Source organism: Narcine bancroftii, chromosome 1, assembly GCF_036971445.1.
Source record: "Narcine bancroftii isolate sNarBan1 chromosome 1, sNarBan1.hap1, whole genome shotgun sequence".
NCBI classification, from domain to species: domain Eukaryota; kingdom Metazoa; phylum Chordata; class Chondrichthyes; order Torpediniformes; family Narcinidae; genus Narcine; species Narcine bancroftii.
Window position 1 is genome coordinate 274,468,378 of NC_091469.1, and position 21,830 is coordinate 274,490,207.

Here is a 21,830-nt window from a genome sequence, read left to right on the forward strand (position 1 = left end):
TTAATACGATCATTCCCCAAAGGCTGGTGGAGAAGCTGTCCTCACTGGACTCAACACCACTCTCTGTAATAGGATTCTGGACTTCCTAACAGAAAGACCACAGTCTGTCTGGGTCGGTAGCAGAATGTAGAGCACTGTCACACTGAGAACAGGGCTGTGCGCTCAACCCGCTCCTGTTCATGCTATTGACCAACGATTGCTTCACCAGATCCAGCTCCAACAGTGTCATCAAGTTTACAGTAGTTGGCCTCAAAAGCAACAATGATGAGTCACTCTACAAGGTGGAAAATCTCATGACATGGTACAAGAGTAACAACCCGAGTCTCAATATGGACCAGATGAAGGAGATGATCGTGGACTTCAGGAGGACTAGGAATGACTACCCTCCACTACACATTATCAATTCTGCAGTGGAGAAAGTGGAGAGCATTAAATTCCTTGGACTCCACTTAACTAGTAACCTATCTTGGACACTCAACCTCTCCTGACTTGTCAGGAAGGTTCAACAATAACTGCACCTCCTGAGAAGTCTGAAGCGGCAAGGTCTACCAGCCACCATCATGTCTATTGAGTGCATCATGAGATAATATTTATTTACTTGTATTTATGAATACTGGTCCTGCATATGTATTGTTTGTCTGTATGTGTGTTATGTCTGGTTGTGTTTTGCACTGAGGACCGGAGAACGCTATTTCATCGGGTTGTACTTGCGTAATTGGGTAATAATAAACTTGACGTGACTTTTTTTTTTCTTGATTCTCAATAACTTTATTCATAGCTATATTTTAGGTTTCAAGAGCTACCCAACCTAATTCTACTTTCCACACTTGCTCCATAGGCTTGCAGGCCATGACTCCTCGTGTAAACCTCTGGACACTTTTGAAATGAGGTGAGGGTTTTTGCTTCCATCGCCCTTCCAGAGCTCAAACACCCACTGGTTGATTTTTGTCTTCATTTAATCTTCAATCTACCAATCATTTTAAACCTGTGGCTCTAGGTTTTTAAACCCCTCAATTTGGGGAAATGGGAGCTTCCTATTTTCCGATTCTTAGCCACTAATAATTTTATACCACATTTAAGTCTCTTCTCAGTGTCTCCTATTCCAAAGAGAACCGCGTCCATGGGTATAATTTTCCAATTCTGCAAACATTTTAAAGATCTCTTTCACTCCTCTTCAGTGTGGACATAGTACAGAAGCTCTGGTTTAGCAAGTGTTGCACACAGTTCTGCCAAAACCTCTGCTCTTATATTTGTACCTCAAAGGAAATCATCCTGCATGCCTCTTGAAAATGTTACTGACCTGTCATTTTTAAAAGGATTTGTGAGCATGCGTTCAAAGGTCTCTTGTGTGCATTATATATACACTTCACTCCATTCAAATCCACCTGTAACATTACTAAACTCCATGTCCTTCTGGAGTCAAAAACCTTTTGCTCTTCCCCAAGGCTAATTTCTATGTTATCTGCCAGCCTCTCTACTATGCCCTTATGTCCGATTTATTAATATATACCAACACTGAGTCTAGAGAAAACAGCCAAATTTGAATCCAATTTGGCCCTCTCCCCTGGATGTGTCTATTTTTTGACCAAGCTGCATGATGAAATTTTCTCAAAAGTCTTCCTGAAATACACAATGATCCTCAGTCAACTTATTCAAATGTGACTTTCCCTTCACAAATCCTTCATTAGAATGTGGATGGTTGGACATGGCGGGTTCCACAAAAAAACGCATGCAACCCTTTCTGTATCGCAGTGATGAGTATGGGATGATCACATACACAGTATTTAACTTGTACCGTAAAACCCCTGGTATCCGTCACTTTCAGGGATTGGTAGTTGCCGAATAAGTGCATTTTCCGGTGGCTTGAGACTTTCTCTTACAATCCCTAACTAATATGCCAGCATTAAGAATAAACAGTTTAAGTGGTCAACTTTATTTGTCGATCGTACTATGCATTGCATGGTAAAGACGAGATAAAATTTCTCCAGGACCACAGAGAAGATTTACATAAATAGAAGTTAAAATATTAAGACATATACAATAAAAGTTCATGGTACATTATCCACATATGTTCTGGGAATTCAGGATGGCTTGGGGGAAAAGACTGTTGCCCAATCTGGACGTAAGGGCCCGAGTGCTACGGACCTCCCACCAGATGGCAGAAGGGAGAAAAGTTTACATGAGGGATGTGTGAAGTCCTTCCCAATGCTATTGCTTTCTGTGTGTATCATGTGCTGTAGACGTCCATCGTATTAGGAAGAGAGCCCCCAATGATCTTTCCTGCTGACTTCACTATCTTCTGCAGGTTCTTATGGTCTGAGACGGTACAGCTTCCAAACCAGGCGGTGATGCAATTGGTCAGAATGCTCTGACCAATGTAGAATGTAGTGAGGATGGAGGGTGGGAGATGAACTTTCCTCAGCCTTTGCAGGATGTAAAGGCACCGCTGGGCTTTCTTGGGTATGGAGTTGGTATTAAGGGACCAGGTGAGATTCTCCACCAAGCACACACCAAAGAACTTGATACTCTTGACAACCTCAACAGTAGAGCCATCAATGGTCAGTGGAGAGTGAATCCCCCCCGGGCCCTCCTGAAGTTGACAACCATCTCCATTGTTTTATTAATGTTCAGAAACAGGTTTTTTTTTTAAATTTTTTATTTTTCACACCATAAATCACATTAACCATGATACACACTTTTTCCTTTTCACACATATACAGTGCCATTTTCTCCACCCCCCCCCCTCCCATCCCACCCTCCCTACCTCCCCCCTCCCGTCCATTTAAAGTACAAAATCTAGGATACATTAAACCAGTCAAACAATGTTGTCATTCAATAAAAATACACAAGAAATTCCACTGAGCCCATTCTTTTAATTCCTTCTCCTTCCGTTAATTTAGGTAGTGATTGTTCCCGGTAGGTTTTCGCTATTGTGTTTCATGTAAGGCTCCCATATTTGTTCAAATATTTCAATATTATTTCTTAAACTATATGTTATTTTTTCTAATGGAATACATTTATTCATTTCTATATACCATTGTTGTATTTTCAAATTATCTTCCAATTTCCAGGTTGACATAATACATTTTTTTGCTACGGCTAGAGCTATCTTAACAAATCTTTTTTGTGCATCCTCCAAATCAATTCCAAATTCTTTGTTTTTTATGTTACTTAGGAGGAAGATCTCTGGATTCTTTGGTATATTGTTTTCTGTTATTTTATTTAATATCTGATTTAGATCTGCCCAAAAATTTTCTACTTTCTCACATGTCCAGATTGCATGATTGTTGTTCCCATTTCTTTTTTACATCGAAAACATCTATCAGATACTGTTGGGTCCCATTTATTTAACTTTTGAGGTGTAAGGTATAGCCTGTGTATCCAGTTATATTGTATCATACGTAACCTCGTATTTATTGTATTTCTCATCGTTCCAGAACATAACTTCTCCCATGTTTCCTTTTTTATCTTTATATTTAAATCTTGTTCCCATTTTTGTTTAGTTTTACCATTTGTTTCCTCATTCTCCATTTCTTGCAGTTTAATATACATATTTGTTATAAATCTTTTGATTATCATTGTATCTGTAATCACATATTCAAGGTTACTTCCCTCTGGCAAACTCAAACTGCTTCCTATTTATCCTTCAAGTAGGATCTCAATTGGTAATATGCCAGCGCTGTATCTTGAGTTATATTGTATTTATCTTTCATTTGTTCAAAGGATAATAATCTATTTCCTGAAAAACAATTTTCTATTCTTTTAATCCCTTTTTTCTCCCATTCTCTAAAGGAAAGGTTATCTATTGTAAAAGGGAGTAACTTGTTTTGCGTCAATATTAGTTTTGGTAATTGATAATTTGTTTTATTTCTTTCTACATGAATCTTCTTCCAATTGACATTTATCACATATAGGATCGATATGAAAATAAAAACGATGGAGTTTATCTTTAGACATATGAGCTCTATGAACAACTTTAAACTGTATCAGTGAATGTTTTGCATATAGAGAAGAGGAGTTTACCAGTCGCAGAATTTTATTCCAATTTTCATTGGAAATATGAAGGTTGAGTTCTCTTTCCCAATCATTTTTAAACTTTCCAAAAATCCCAGAATTTATTTTTGTAATTATATTATATAATTTAGATATCACACCTTTTGGAGGGAATTTTGAATATAGTATATCCTCTAAAACAGTCGTAGTCTCCCGATTGGGAAAAGAGGGTAAAGTCGAAACTAAGAAACTCCTAATCTGCAAATATCGAAAGAAATGAGATCTAGGTAAATCATATTTCATGGATAATTGTTCAAATGACAAAAGAGTTATCCAAGAATAAATCTGAAAAGCATGTTACACCTTTAACTTTCCAGAGTCAATTGGAAATAGCTTCCCTTACACATATGTTTTGGTCCTGTCCCTCTTTACAGAATTATTGGAAGGAAATTTTTTCCATTATATCTACCGTTTTGAATATTGATTTACAACCACATCCCATTACTGCAATTTTTGGATTACCTATGATAGATTTGACTTATTTATCTCTTCCTGTGGATCGTATGATTGCTTTTCTTACACTAATGGCTAGAAGATCTATACTATTGAATTGGAAAGAGGTTAATCCTCCCACTGTTTTCCAATGGTTTACCCAAACTATATTATGTTTAAATTTAGAGAAAATTAGAAACTCTGTCTATGAATCCCCTTCTAAGTTTGAGTTAACCTGGCGACCATTTATTCAATATTTTCATTTGTGGTGAGTTGATCTAGCTCTGTTTTCTTTTTATGATTATGTATGATAATTGGGCTGTTAGATGAGATCAGAGTGATCGGCGTGATTTAGCTATATCGGTAGGTTTTTTTTTAAAGTTTTTAATTCAGATTTGTTTTTTCTTCCTTTTTGGGTTTTTTTTTCTCTTTTTTTATATATTTTTATTAATTATATCATTTTTTTTAGAGATAGTTCATACTCTAAACTGATCTAAAAAATTTTTTTATGATATATTTTTATTCTGCAATATTATTGTTTAATATCTCTGTATTAACTCATTATTTACTATGTATTTTTCATATCTCTTTGAACTGTATGTGTTTATAAATTATAATAATAATAAAAAGATTGGAAAAGAAAGAATCTTCCAAATATTGAGTAGATGATGTAATACTGGAGAACTTCTTTGTTGTACCAATTTTTCATCCCATTTATATAATATGTGTTCAGGTATCTTTTCCCCTATTTTATCTAATTCTCATCTGGTCCAATCTGGCTTTTCCCTTGTTTGATAAAAATCTGATAGGTATCTTAATTGTGCGGCTCTATAATAATTTTTAAAGTTTGGCAGTTGTAAGCCTCCTTGTTTATACCATTCTGTTAATTTATCTAGTGCTATCCTCGGTTTCCCCCCTTTCCATAAAAATTTCCTTATTATTTTCTTTAACTCCTTGAAGAATTTCTGTCAGTTGTATTGGCAATGCCTGAAATAGGTGTAATATCCTTGGAAAAATGTTCATTTTAATACAGTTTATCCTTCCTATTAGTGTTAGTGGTAAATCTTTCCAATGCTCTAAATTGTCCTGTAATTTTTTCATTAGTGGATAATAATTGAGTTTATATAGTTGGCCGAGATTTTTATGTTCAGATACAGGTTGATGGCTCTGCACCAGTCCGTTAGCGACTGCACCTCATCTCTGTAGGCTGACCCCTCATTCTTACTGAGAAGGCCCACCATGGTTCTGTTGTCAGCGAACTTGATGATGTGGTTTGAGCTGTGTTTAGCTGCACAGTCATGAATCAGTAGAGTGAATGGCAGTGGACTCAGCAGGCAGCCCTGGGGGGCTCTGTGCTCAGTGTGATGGTCTTGGAATTGCCATTACTGATCCGGTCTGTTTGAGTCTCCATGACAGGAAGCCAAAAATCCAATTGCAGAGGAAGGTGCTTAGACTTTTAAAGACAACAATACTGTACTTATACTGAACAAACGTTACTTGCATGAATATATAAACCTTAAAGCATTTTACTTTATTTACATTCTTTGAAAACATTTAACTGTCACTGCATCTGCAGGTTCCTCCCCTCCACAAAGTCACCTGAAAGATGAACAATAACATTATAGATAATTAACCTCCATTCTCCCCCAAGTTTACAGTTTCTAACCAGAGCGACCTTACTAAGTAGGGATAAGGAGACACTTTAAGAGAGTCACCCCAACGGTGAGTGGCATCAATTAGCTGTTCACCCTGGGTGACGCCATTGCTGTTTCACACAACTTTATTCAAATACCAGCAAGAAAAAGAAGTCAAATTGAGGTAGTGTCTGTGCTTCATTGTTCATTTGGGATTCTGATGGCAGAGGGGAAGAAGCTGTCCTTGTGCCGCTGAGTGCTTGCTTTCAGGCTCCTGATAGTAGTAGAGTGAAGAGGGCATGGCCTGGGTGGTGGAGGTCCTTGAGGATAGAGGCTGCTTTTTTAAGACACCGCCTCTTGTAGTTGTCCTCAATGGAGATAAGTCTGGTATTTGTGATATCACAGGCTGTGTTAACAACACTCTGGATTTTTTTTTTGCTGAGAGTTGGCGTCTCCATATCAGGCAGTGATGCAACCAGCTAGAATGCTCTCCAAGGTACACCTGTAGAAGTTTTCAAGAGTCTTCGAAGACATACAAAATTTACTCAAACTCCTCACAAAGTATAGCCAACTGGCCAGCCTTCTTTGTGATTGCATTGACATGGAGATATCCTCGGGGGAGGAGTCACGTGATGGAGTAGTGGCCGGACGGTGAACTCCAGCCCTCTCCAGAAAAGTCGGGAAAAACAAGAGAAAATACAAAGGCACAGAAATACAAGTTAAAGAAAAGTGAGTATAAAGGTGGAAAGAAGATGGAGACAAAAGGAGAAAAATCAAAATCAACGGAAAGAAGAGAGGAAGAGAAGACAACGGAGGAAAAAGGTGAAGGCCTTACCTGTCCGAAGAGGCCCGCTGTGGAGAGAAGACCCCACTACCTCAGGTCGGTAGAAAGAGAACTACAACAATGGCTCACAGAGCCGAGTAAAAGTGCGCAACCGCGCATGCGTGAGGAGTCGCGCATGCGCGATGCGCATGAAAAAAAACACACTGACGGGAGGGGGGACCAGCTGGGGAGTCGATCTCCACAGCCGGCAACGACAGCTGCAGAACACCTGCAGCAAGAAGAGACCACAGAAGACAATGGAAACAAGAAAGAAGAGGAGGAAAGGGCAGCAAAGAAACAACAGATGGTCAACCTAGAGGAAGAAGAAGAGGAAGAATACAGTGAAATAGATAAAGGGAAAGGCAAGGTAAAGGATATACTTGCTCTTGTTAGAGGATACATGGAGTCATTTAAAGAATGGCAAACACAGGAATTCAATGATTTAAGAAGAAGAATAAACAACACAGAAAAGAAAATAAATAAAATGGATATGACCTTAACAGAAATGGGGAAAAAAATGGACAAGATGGAAGAACGGGCAGTAGCAGCAGAAATGGAGGTAGAAGACTTAAAAAAGAAATTGGAGGAATCTAATAAAAAAACTAAAGAGACACAAGAATTACTAGCCCAAAAAATAGATATAATGGAAAATTATAACAGAAGAAATAACAAAAAGATAGTGGGCCTTAAGGAAGATGTAGAAGGCAAGAATATGAGGGAGTTTATAAAAGAATGGATCCCTAAGGCCCTAGGATGTCCAGAACTACAGCAAGAAATGGAAATAGAAAGGGCACATAGAGCATTGGCCCCTAAACCACAACCACAACAAAAACCAAGATCTATTGTAGTAAAATTCCTAAGATATACTACAAGAGAAAAGGTACTGGAGAAGACAATGGAAAAAGTAAGAGAGGGCAACAAACCACTGGAGTATAAAGGGCAAAAAATCTTCATTTATCCAGATATAAGCTTTGAACTCCTAAAGAAGAGAAAAGAGTTCAATGCAGCAAAAGCGATTTTATGGAAGAAAGGATATAAATTTACACTGAAGCATCCTGCGGTATTGAAAATATTTATTCCAGGACAACAAAACAGACTATTCTCGGATCCAGAAGAAGCACGAAAATTTGCAGAACAATTACAAAAATAGACTGAGGGATGAAGACGGGTAATGAGAGCAAAAATCATCACGATTGATATGTATGTGGGTAAAGACAAAATAGACTGAGGGATGAAGACGGGTAAGGAGGGTAAAAATGACCACGATTGATATGTATGCGGGTAAAGAGGTATAAGAGTGAATAGAGACAATGAACATATGTGAAAGTATCTGTAATTAGAGGAAAACATAGAGAGTATAGACAAGAATTAATAAGGGAAGGTAATGGAATAGAGAGAATAAGGAGGGAATTAAAAGAGTGACCTTTGTGACATATAAAAAGCGAAATCTTTTCTGGGGGGGGGCTGGGTGGGGGAAAAGAGCGGTCACTGCAAAATCAGTTGACGCTTGCGAGTGGATTCGCAAATCCAAATGGAGAGGGGAGATGTGGTTGTCCGACAAGGGATAAAGGGCAACTCAGGAGGGGAAGGGGAGATTGGGGATAAAGAAGATAGAAATAGGAGAATAAGGAAAATGTTGGATGTTGTAGGAATGTTGTCTGGTAAAGAGTTGAAAATAAGAAAACAGAAATGGAAAAGGAGGAAAGGTAATGATGGAAAAACGGAAAGAGAAGATAAACAAAATATAAAATGGCTACGCTGAACTATATGACTCTAAATATTAATGGAATACATAACCAAATTAAAAGGAAGAAACTACTAAATTTACTGAAAAAGGAAAAAATAGATATAGCATTTGTCCAAGAAACACACTTAACTGAATTGGAGCACAAGAAATTAAAGAGAGATTGGGTAGGACATGTAACAGCAGCATCGTATAATTCAAAAGCAAGAGGAGTGGCTATATTAATTAGCAAAAATGTGCCATTTAAAATAGAAGAGGAAATAATAGATCCAGCAGGGAGATATGTTATGATAAAATGTCAGATATATTCAGAGCTTTGGAATCTACTTAATATATATTCACCTAACGAAGAAGATCAAAAGTTTATGCAAGATATCTTTTTGAAGGTAGCTAATACGCAAGGGAACATACTAATAGGAGGGGATTTCAACCTGAATTTGGATCCAAATATGGATAAAACGGGGAAAAAAATTAACAGGAAGAACAAAGTAACCAAATTTATAATTAAATCAATGCAAGAAATGAAACTTGTGGACATATGGAGGAAACAAAACCCAAAAGAAAAGGAATACTCATACTACTCGACTAGACATAAAACATACTCAAGGATAGACCTATTCCTGTTATCAGCCCACATTCAAGGGAGAGTTAGGAAAACGGAATATAAAGCTAGACTATTATCGGACCACTCACCCCTGTTATTGGCAATAGAGCTAGAGGACATCCCTCCAAGAATGTATAGATGGAGATTAAACCCCATGCTACTTAAAAGACAGGATTTTAGAGAATTTATTGAAAAACAATTAAAAATGTACTTTGAAGTAAATACGGAATCAGTGGAAGATAAGTTTATACTATGGGACGCAATGAAAGCATTCATTAGAGGGCAAATAATAAGTTATGCAACCAAGATGAAGAAGGACTATAATCAGGAAACAGAGCAGTTGGAAAGGGAAATAATAAACATAGAAAAAAAATTAGCAATAAAGGAAGATACAACCAAAAGAAGAGAATTGGCGGATAAAAAAATAAAATATGAAACATTACAAACATATAAGGTGGAGAAGAATATAATGAAGACAAAACAGAAATATTATGAACTAGGGGAAAAAACACACAAAATCCTAGCATGGCAGCTTAAGACAGAGCAAACTAAGAAAATGGTATTGGCAACAAGGAAAAAAGACAAACAAATTACATATAATCCAAAAGAAATTAAGGAAAACTTCAGAGAATTCTATGAACAATTATACCGAACCGAAAACGAAGGGAAAGAAGGGAAAATAGATGAATTTTTGACTAAAATTGAACTACCAAAACTACAAATAGAGGAACAAAATAAATTAACAGAACCATTTGGAACAGTAGAAATACAAGAGATAATAAAAAATTTACCAAATAATAAGACACCAGGAGAGGATGGACTCCCAATAGAATTCTACAAAACATTTAAAGACCTAATAATACCGCCCCTCCTGGATGTAATCAACCAGATTGATGAGACACAAAACTTACCAGATTCATGTAAAACAGCAATAATTACAGTGATACTAAAACAAGGGAAAGATCCACTCTCACCAGCGTCATATAGATCAATATCTCTGCTAAACACAGATTATAAGATAATAGCTAAACTATTAGCGAACAGATTAGCAGAACAGGTACCGAAAATGGTAAATTTAGACCAAACTGGATTTATCAAAAAAAGACGCACAACAGACAATATTTGTAAATTTATTAACTTAATTCATGCAGTAGAAGGAAATAAAGCACCGGCAGTAGCAGTTGCTTTAGACGCAGAGAAGGCCTTCGACAGAGTAGAATGGAATTACTTGTTCAAAGTATTGCAAAAATTCAGTTTACCGGAGAAGTATATTAATTGGATTAAAGCATTATATAAGGGACCGTTAGCGAAAGTGACAGTAAATGGACATGTATCAAAGCAATTTAACTTAAGCAGGTCAACGCGGCAGGGATGCCCACTATCACCATTATTGTTTGCGCTAGCTATAGAACCACTAGCAGAATCGATAAGAAGAGATAATAATATAAAAGGAATAAAAATAAAAGACAGGGAATATAAAATCAGTCTGTTTGCGGATGATGTGATAGTGTACTTAACAGAACCAGAACTATCAATAAAAGAACTATATAAGAAATTGAAGGAATATGGAGAAGTGTCGGGATACAAGATAAACGTAAATAAAAGTGAAGCAATGCCTATGAATAACGCGGATTTCTCAAAATTTAAGGAGGAATCCCCATTCAGATGGCAAACGCAGGCAATAAGATACCTAGGTGTGCAAATAAACAAAAATCTAGGCCAATTATATAAACTCAATTACAATCCACTAATGAAAAAATTACAGGACGATTTAGAGCATTGGAAAGATTTACCACTAACACTAATAGGAAGGATAAACTGTATTAAAATGAACATTTTTCCAAGGATACTATACTTATTTCAGGCATTGCCAATACAACTGACAGAAAAATTCTTCAAAGAGTTAAAGAAAATAATAAGGAGATTTTTATGGAGAGGGGGGAAACCGAGGATAGCACTAGATAAATTAACAGAATGGTATAAACAAGGAGGCTTACAATTGCCAAACTTCAAAAATTATTATAGAGCCGCACAATTAAGGTACCTATCAGATTTTTATCAAACAAGGGAAAAACCAGACTGGACGAGACTAGAATTAGATAAAATAGGGGAAAAGATACCTGAACACATATTATATAAATGGGACGAAAAATTGGTACAACATAGAACTTCTCCAGTATTACACCATCTCCTCAATATATGGAAGAAGATTCATGTAGAAAGAAATAAAATAAATTACCAAATACCAAAACTAATATTGACGCAAAATAAGCTACTCCCTTTTACAATAGACAACCTTGCCTTTAGAAAATGGGAAAAAAAAGGGATTAAAAGAATAGAAAATTGTTTTTCAGGAAGTAGATTCTTATCCTTTGAACAAATGAGAGATAAGTACAATATAACTGGAGATACAGCGCTGGCATATTACCAACTGAGATCCTACTTGAAAGATAAATTAGGAAGCAACTTGAGTTTACCAGAGGGAAGTAACCTTGAATATGTGATTACAGATACAATGTTAATCAAAAGATTTATAAAAAATATGTATATTAAACTGCAAGAAAAGGAGAATGAGGAAACAAATGGTAAAACTAAACAAAAATGGGAACAAGATTTAAATATAAAGATAAAAAAGGAAACATGGGAGAAGTTATGCTCTGGAACGATGAGAAATACAATAAATACGAGGCTGCGTATGATACAATATAATTGGTTACACAGACTATACATTACACCGCAAAAGTTAAATAAATGGGACCCAACAGTATCTGATAGATGTTTTCGATGTAAAAAAGAAAGGGGAACAACAATTCATGCAATCTGGACATGTGAGAGAGTAGAAAAATTTTGGGATGATCTCAATCAGATATTAAATAAAATAACAGAAAACAATATACCAAAGAATCCAGAGATCTTTCTCCTAAGTAACATAAAAAATAAAGAATTTGGAATTGACTTGGAGGATGCACAAAAAAGATTTGTTAAGATAGCCCTAGCCGTAGCAAAAAAATGTATTATGTCAACCTGGAAATTGGAAGATAATTTGAAAATACAACAATGGTATATAGAAATGAATAAATGTATTCCATTAGAAAAAATAACATATAGTTTAAGAAATAATATTGAAATATTCGAACAAGTATGGGAGCCTTACATTAAATACAATAGCGAAAACCTACCGGGAACAAACATTACCTAAGTTGATGGAAGGAGAAGAAAAGAAAAGAATGGACTCAGTAGAATTTCTGGTGTATTTTTGTTGAACGACAACATTGTCTAACTGAATTAATGCAACCTAGATTGTATACCTAAAATGGATGAGAGGGGGGGGGTGGGGGGGTGGCTTGGGAGGAGGGAGGGGGGAGGGAGAAAAAGTCACTGTAAATGTGTGGAAAAGAAAAAGTGTATATCATGGCTATTGTGATTTATGGTGTGAAAAATAAAAAATTAAAAAAAAAAAAAAGAGAGAGATATCCTCGGGGATGCTGACACCCAGGAATTTGAAGTTCTTAAAAAACTGGCCAGCCTTCTTTGTGATTGCATTGACATGGAGATATCCTCGGGGATGTTGACACCCAGGAATTTGAAGTTCTTAATCTTCTCCACTGCTGACCCCTCAATGAGGACTAGTTCATGGTCTCCTGATTTCTTCCACAATCATCTCCTTGGTTTTGCTAATGTTGAGTGCAAGTTTGTTGTTGTGACACCACTCATCTAGTTGATGTATCTCACTCCTGTTTGCTTCCTGATTGACGTCTGTGATTCTCCTGATGATTGTGGCGCCATTGGCAAATTTGTAGATAGGATTTGAAATGAGTCTAGCCTCATGGTCATGGGTGTACAGTGAGTAGAGCAGTGGGCTTAGCATGCATCCTGGAGATGCTCCTGTGTTGATCGTCAGTGGGGAGGAGATGTTATTTCCCATTTTTACTGAGGAAGAGTATGAATTGCCATTTGTACCGATGAGGGTCAAGAATCAAATTGCAGAAAGTCACCAAAGGCCAAGCAGATCTGGGTGCTTGTTGGAAAGTTCTAATGATGATGCATTCCAGCAATTTAACAGTCCATTCTTTTGAGACAAATAAAATTCTCAGAAGAAATGTCTTATCACCTAAGTTATACTTGGCTCTGTGAGACTGCTTGTGTAGAGTACCATGCCCCCTGTTGGTTGCATGTCAGAATTCATGAGGAAGGGAATAATCACCCTTGTCTAAAGTAGAAGGGAGCGATCAGAAGCTGGCAGCCCATTCACTGTTAAATTTGGATGATAGATTGTCAAATATTTCTGCAGATTGGCTTGGTTGAAGTTCCCTATGATGATCAGGAAGGCATCGGACTGTTCTATCACATAGCTGTTGATTGCAGCTCTGCCCCTCCAGTGCCAGCATGATGTTAGCCTGGGGCAGAGTGTACACGGTGACCAGGATGATGGCCAAGAATTCCCTTGGCAGGTCGAATGGAAGACCCTTGATCACCAGATGTTCCAGGACAGGGGAGCAGGACCAGGTCATTAATGTTTTGTCCTAGTAGTAGTAGAATCCAGGAGTGATCTTTTCTCATAAACCCCAAGCTTCAATGAATCCATCTTGCACACTCAGGGTTTTGGGATTTGTCAATGCAAGTATTTGGCTGTGAACCTCTTGCTCCGGAAGAGGAATAAGTTTTGAAGAGGTCAAAGGACAGCAGCAGTAGATGTGTGTCACGCATGGTCATTTCGTTCCCCAGGAACAGCTCATTCAACACAGTGTCCCACATGATGCAGCTACTTAGGGACAGCCTTGACAATGACCGCTGCAGTTCTTTCCACAAAGAAAATATGACAAACAAACCTCTGAATAAAAAGTGAAAATATAGGATGTAGCATTTAGATTGTGGTGGGCAGATGCTGTGGAACATGAGGAGGAAAGAAATTCAGGTGATGCTGATAATATTGGAAGATAGTAGGTTGAAGCGGAACATGAATTGCAATGCGAGCTTATTGGTTTTGAATTCTGATTGCTTACCTCCAACATCCCAGTTATGCATAGTATGGCACAACTTCAATGCACCTCATCCAAACAGTCTTTCGACCGCACACAGTAAATTTCTGATAATCCAGCACCCATCATAGTGGGGATGCTGGGCTGGCAGATTGGATCTTTCCTGCATCAATACCTCATACATTTTCATTTCACTTTATTTCACACTGTATATTATGAATTTTCCAACATTAAAGGGATATGGAGATAGAATCTGTGAGGTTCAGCATGTCTTTTACCACTCATGCTCTGATCTGACTGAACTCCAGCCACACACTCCACTGCCCGCTCTTTTGGCTCATTCTGAGCCTGAAATGTTGGCGATATCCATTTGCTTCCTATATACACTGTATGACCTGATGCGTTCGCACCCTACTCGCATTCTGGATCCCTGATTGAGTGAGTGAGTCAGCTACAAACTGTCAGGATGCCCAAATAATCAGATGCTGGATTATTGGAGTTTTACTCTCTAAGCCTTGAAGTCATTTAATTTCATCACCACCAGAATTGTCCTCTTTTCTCAAACATATTCAGCAAATGTTGGTAATCAGAGGCCCTATCTCATTGTCACCTCCTTAACCTGAGTGTCAACTTCTTCCTCAACCTCAGCTGATTAGTCGACCCAAGACTATTCAGACCAAATGTATAATTTCCCTGTATCTTACTGACGACTTCAAGAGCCTCTCAATGCTTTGCTCAAATTTTAATATAGGTTGTCTCTAACCTCAGTTTCTCCTTTACAGAGAACCTGTGGACGAGGTTCTACAGATGCCTCCTTCATTATTAACCTGTGGGGGCTGTCAGCAGAATATCGGAGATCGTTACTTCCTGAAAGCCATCGATCAGTATTGGCATGAAGACTGTCTGAGCTGCGACTTGTGTGGCTGTAGACTGGGAGAAGTGGGACGGAGACTGTACTACAAACTTGGTAGAAAGCTTTGCCGCAGGGATTATCTCAGGTATTATAGCTTTCTTTGAATTTTCATTCTGAATATACTGAGACTCATATGTTAGTAGCAAAGGGACATTTCATTTCCTTCATCACTGAATACAAAATACAGGTGTAATTCTATTGCCCTCAAAGCTTTCTTGTGGTGCTAATTCTTTTTTTTAAATTGTAGACATACAGCACGGTAACAGGCCTTTTGGCCCATGAGTCTGTGCCTCCCAATTACACCCAATTGACCTACATTTTTGAAGGTGGGAGAAAACCAGAGCACCTAGAGGAAACCCTCGCAGACATGGGGAGAACGTACCAACTCCTTACAGATAGCATTGGATTCGAACCCTGGTCCCGAACACTGGTGCTGTAACAGCGTTGCGCTAATTACTAAGCTAACTGTGCCGAGAAAGCCAAAGAAACAGCTTTAAGAATCATAGCAGCACACCCCAATGTCCAATGATAAGAGTGCTTAGACCAGGGGGTTACACGTGGTATTTTCTTGTTTCAGATATGGATTAAATGTTTTTCACATATGATCTTATTCAATCTCATTAAAAGTAGGCTGCAAGTTGAAGCTAAATGCAAATCATTATGGTGTTTTTCATGGTAATTAATTAACAACACTACAGTGGTACCCAAATTCAGTTACTTAATTGCGTTATAATGTAAAACTACACAGCATTTCCACCATAATGTCTTATCTTCCCAGAAATGAGTAAAACAACAATGAATTAATATGCTATATTCTTCAGAGGTTGACCAAAATATGCTGTCAAAGCATTAACATTCTGATGAACCTTGTAGCTTTTGCTAAACCTAATTTGGAAGCTGTGTCATTATTTTCAATCACCCCTCTTCACAGCCACAAGTAGGGCAGTTTTCATGCATTAAAGATTTATGGTTTGAGCATTTTTGATTTGGATTGATTGATAATTATGGTTTGCACCCTCAGGGAAACAAACTTACTTTAGTCGATCAATCAGTTTTTATTTAGGTTCTATCTTTTCCAATGCAAATTTTTTTTTTTTTTTAAATTGATTTCCCACCCCCTATTCAGTAGAATTATTAAGCCATGCTGGATGTTCACACTGATTTACAAGTTCCATATACAACTACCTGTATCGAGAGAGCAGATCCACAAGAAATGCTGCATAAAATAAAGTCCTGTACATGAAGGATAACTCTTTCTCTACTTGTCAAACATAGTTGAAGTTTAAAAATGTACACCGTAAGTCATTGAAAAGAATGGGAGAGAAAAAGCAAGAAATAACATTAGGCTACATGAGAGGATGGATTTTGAGTAATGGTGGCCTGTCTGAGAGGGGAGAATAATTGTCCAAAGGATGGAATTCTCCCTCTGACAGGGTAACGGAGAAGCAAACCCTGATCATATTTCAAAAACTGGATGAGTATTTTAAGTGCCATGAATGGGGAGCCGGTTAGTGAAATTAGCCTAAGTCAAATTTCTGCCTATCAGGGACAAATTGTTAGCAGATTTTCTGAGTGACCCAAGGCTTGGATACTCCTGAGGCAACAAAACTGTACTCAGTTGTGTGAATTCTTCAGCAATCAGGAACAGATTCCTTGGTTTAACATGGGACTCTTCCAGTCTGTATGTAACAATACAGTGGTGCCATAACCCTGTCAAACGGTACTAATAGGTAGAGATTTAATTTGTATTCTTCGCCATACCTCTGTGCTTTTGACTAACTTTTCTATCCATCCTCTTTAGGTTATTTGGTCAAGATGGACTTTGTTCTGCTTGTGACAAGCGAATCCGAGCTTATGAAATGACCATGCGTGTAAAAGATAAGGTATATCACCTGGAATGCTTTAAGTGTGCTGCTTGTCAAAAGCATTTCTGTGTGGGAGATAGATACCTGCTCATCAACTCAGACATTGTCTGTGAACAGGATATTTATGAATGGACTAAACTCAATGGGATGATCTAGACTCACTCCAGATATCCTGCAACACCAAGTTTTGTAAGCACTGTGTATATGTGAATTTATGCTTTTGTAAGAGCGTGTAAATGTTAAAAACTTGTACAGATATTTTATTAATACAAGCTGTGAAGGTATACACGATTTACTGTGAGCTATTAACTTCTACCTGTTCATTAAAGAGTGAAATGTAATAGCATTTTAGTGGTCTTTAAAAAAAGTTTATATAATTAAATTGAAGATTTTTTTTAGTTTGATTATTAACAGAATTACTGAGTTACAAACCTCATCACAGTCTTCAATACAAGACATGGACATAAGGATTGAAAACCACATGAGAACTGAGCCTGTTCCCCGAATATCAATCCAGCATACAATGTGTTATGACATTGCTGAAGGTCAACAGGGTCAAGGAGAACTCGTCTTCCTGCCATCAATGTCAGTACTCTTCCTCATCCCAAAGAAGGTTGGTTATTGTTGTTGATGACCAATTAATGGAATTAAATGAGTTCATGGGGAGAAGATTCTCAATCTTACTTCATTAATGAACCTCCTTCATTATAAATTCAGGATTAATGTTTTTTTTTACTGTTGATGTCATTATGCTTAGCTCTATACACAGATTTTCTGTTAATAGAAGTAACAGGCAACATAGCTTGGTAAGCATCCAGACTTGGGAGAACAAGAGTCTGGTAACATCATAAAAAGCATGCAGTAGGTCCAACCATTGATGTCAAATTATTAGTGGTACAACTGTATTATTCCAAAGTTGCCAGAAGCTTAACTGAATCAGTGACATCAATGCAAAGTTATCTCAGCAAGACCAAGTCAGATACTGCAATCTGCTGAGATCTTAAGGTTAAAGTCAAGAATTTGCCTGCATTTGAGGCAGTAGGCAACAGGAAAGAATCTGACAAATTCGTCATCCATGCAACTAGATTCAACCATCACCTCATCCATTAAAAAAAAACCTGGCAATTAAAAGCCATGTGTTTACTTAATGTACAAATTCAAAACTTCGGAAACGACAGTCATGCTTTTTTTTGGTATCGTTCCATTGCCATTCGAGAGAAAGATACTCAGCTGTAACTACTTTTTCAACCTCTTGGTTGCATTAGTGTTGTTGATCTCGGTTCTTCAATTTTCAATCACGGATGTTATAATTTGAAGACTGGATGAGAATTGTAAATACTCAGTGTCATCAAATTCTGTTGCCTACACATGCAGATTTAATCACAGCAAATAAGTCTTCCTTCTTCCCCTCCTGAAGCAATTGTTAGAAAAAGAAGCATTTGCTTAAACTCAGGATACTCAGAAGAAATTCTCAACCAAAGAAATATTTTTGTAGTCCAATTGTTGGAAAAATGGCACCAAGTGTTTTTCACAGTAAACCTTTATTATTGAAGTAATGACCTGATTATTTTATGATTCCGAATAAGAAATAATATTAATCAAGCTACAGTGAAAAGCACATCAGATTTTCTTCAAGAAAAATGCAATGAAAATTTTTGAGACCTTAGGGCTTTGATTTAAAAGGAGATTAAAGAATGCATTTCCTTTGGGACAGTGTTTATGAAAACAGTAGACCAATAAAAACACAAGAACTATCGATGCCGGAAACTTAAAACCCCTGGGATCCAAGCACCTATGATGATCGGAAGATGCCAGTTGCTTGAGATTGCTTATTGTGCGATTGGCAAGCTAACCATGAGGGGCACCAATTGTAAATTTTTGTATTTTTTTACCTATTTATTTTCTGCAATTTGTTTTTTTTTTGCCGACTGCTTAAGGCTGCCAGTTGCTTGAATTCCAGTTAATAGGGATTTTACTGTAAAAGGAAGCTGGAGAAACTCAGGAGGTTGTCTGTAGAGAAAATGTACGGGAATTGTACGTTAACTGGGATATTTGAGCGGAATGGGCTTGTGGCCCAAAAGGACCTGTTACCCTGCTATATATTTAAATTTAAATTTAAAAATGGTCAGTCAATTTTTGGGTCAGTTTGGCTTTTCAATCTCAATAAGAGGCCTCAACAGAAAATGGTGATGGATACAAATGACATAAAAGAGTTAGCATGTTGTAGGGAGGACGTAAACACCTCGGAAAGAGAAATAGATAGGTTAAGTAGGCAGACAAGAAATTGGCAATTGGAAGATCGATTGGGGAAAAGGTGGCATTCACTTTGGCAGAAAGAATGAAAATGAAGTAAGATGACAAAATGATGTTATATAGCACAATACACAAAAGGTTGGAAAGCAAATAGTTATTCTTGGAATGTTTTTTATTGCGAGAGTTGGTGTATAAAAGTCTTGTAACAACTTCAAAAATGTAACCAATGCTTCGCTGTTTGGCTCTCCATATTTAAGGAAGGTGCATGTTCTGCATTCAAGGCAGAGCAGAGAGGGTTCACGAGGTTGATTCCTGGGATGACAGGTTTGACACATCAAGAAAGGTTGGGCAGATTGTACCTACACTCTGGAGGTTAGATGAATGAGAGATAATCTTATTGAAACACAAGATTGAAGGGATTGACATGCTGACAGTATTGCTAATCTAGAGCAGAGTGGCTTGGTTTTAGAATAATAGGTCTCCCATGTAAAGTGAATATTAGGAGAAACTACTCTCAGATTTCACAACTCATTGGAATTCCCTACCCCAGGAACAGAGAGAAGATATTCTTGGCAGATTCTGACTGATATCCAAACTAGAATGGAGTCATCATGTATGGGAAATGTACAAGAAAGTAAAGTTGTGGCCACACCTGGATCTAAGGGGATGGTGAAAAAGGCTTCAGGGGCCAATTAACCTATTCCTCTCTTGCTTTTTTTTAATCTTGAGAAAATGGAAGTACTTTTATTTATGGAGATGCAACAGAGTAGCAGAGTATTTCCAAGCAAAAGTCCAGGATGAACTTTTAAGAAATGAAATGATGCAATGGTAAGGATTGCTGCTTCCCATGTTCAACCCTGACCTTCAGTGCTGTCTGTCTGGGGTTTGCACATTCTCCCTGTGACCATGTGGGGTTTCCTCTGGGTACCCTGATTTTCTGCCACATGACAGTGACATGCTGGATGTTATGAACAAGTGTAGGTAGGAGTATCTAGGTGAGTTTATAGGCATGTGAAAGAGGACAATAGACAATAGGAGCTGGAGTAGGCCCGTCGAGCCAGCACCGCCATTTTACAGATCATGGCTGATCACTACCATCAGTACCCCTTTCCAGCCTTATCCCCATAACCCTTAACTCCTTTGCCCACTTCAAGTTATTTTACATTGTCTTTGAAATGGTGTATTCTTAATGCTGGCGTATTAGGCAATGGAAGAGTGAGTTTCAGAGGACTAGAAAATTTGCATCTCTGACATTCACAATTCCCATAGGTGCTGGATAATGAGGATTTTGCTGCAACTGAATTTTTGTCTGCCATAAGACAAACACAAATTCACCACTGTTGGAACCAAGGGGTTGTAATCATGGAAAATATGATGCCTATGTATTCATTAATCCATTACTATGTAACAATTTACTATTTACTTCAATTATACTGTTTAAGGGAAATATTAATGCAACTAAGTAAAAGCCACAGTTGGCCGATTTTGCTGCCTCCAAAAACAAAATGGATAAACCAGACAGGTTGAAGTTGGAGGAACCATAGGGACAGTGATTTATTCTGAAACAGGCTAGGGACAGGAAGATAAGTGGATTGCAAGGATAAGTGATAAGAGTACCATGACTGAGAATGTCAGAGACAAACAAAATGGATAAACCAATTTAGTAAGAATACTAAGTCATACGAGTTAAAGCAACTGGGAAAATGGGATTGATGAGAATGCTCTGGAAGCCAGCATGAATTTAAAATTTCAAAGTTTGAAGTTATTGTCAGAGTACATGCATGACATCACATACAACTGAGATTCTTTTTCCTGCGGATGAGGCAGAATTACAATTTATTGCACTTATATCATTGCAAAAAACTACTTAAGAAGATATGTATACATGTAAACAGATTAAAAAAATAGAGGTGATTAGCTTCCTTCAATAAAGCAATGAAAAATGAAACAATACTTAAAAAAAAATATTTGCCTAGAATCAAAGCCACTTGACACTTGATACTTCCCGTACATTTTCTCTACAGAAAACTTGACACTTGTTCAAATTCCAAACTTCTGACATCAGACTCATACCATTACTTACATCATTATAAGATTCACAATTGACTGTTAAATGGAGGATGTGGAAATCTGTTCAGTTACAGTGCCAAGGAATTTCTGACCACTGCCAACTACACATGATGAAGCAGCAATATAACTAATTGGCCTCAGCTCTACCATGACAGCTGGAAAGGAGCAATGGAAGTCTGTAGTCATATTGTTTAATGTTTCTGTGCATTCATCAATCACACATCAGGAGCCAAGTTATAAAGGGGTTCTACATAATGGAATGCTGCTTCAGATGCCAGTTACAACATTTCCTGTAGACCACAAGAGGCAAGAAGTGACTGCATAAAATGCTGAATATCAATGCCAAGAACTTCCTCATTGAAATAAGAAAACTAAGCCCATGCTGTTTATTCACGTTATTGCTGCTTCACACAGTATTTCATCTGCACTGAATACTTCAATTCTGCTGCTAATTAGATGG

General features: G+C 37.5%; 1 protein-coding gene across 5 annotated transcripts in view; it reads left to right on the top strand.

Moving 5' to 3' along the window:
- The window catches only part of lmo2 (LIM domain only 2 (rhombotin-like 1)), a 38,192-nt gene extending 20,804 nt beyond the window's left edge, over window positions 1-17,388 (top strand). For 3 of the 5 annotated variants that reach the window (XM_069899479.1, XM_069899487.1, XM_069899493.1), the window contains exons 2-4: window positions 839-889; window positions 15,052-15,267; window positions 16,984-17,388. In XM_069899479.1, coding sequence (XP_069755580.1) covers window positions 839-889; window positions 15,052-15,267; window positions 16,984-17,203 — 487 coding nt within the window. In that variant the 3' untranslated portion in view covers window positions 17,204-17,388. The remainder of the gene's footprint in view (window positions 1-838; window positions 890-15,051; window positions 15,268-16,983) is intronic. The other 2 variants (XM_069899497.1, XM_069899498.1) reach the window with 1 other exon arrangement.
- Window positions 17,389-21,830: the final 4,442 nt, after the last annotated feature.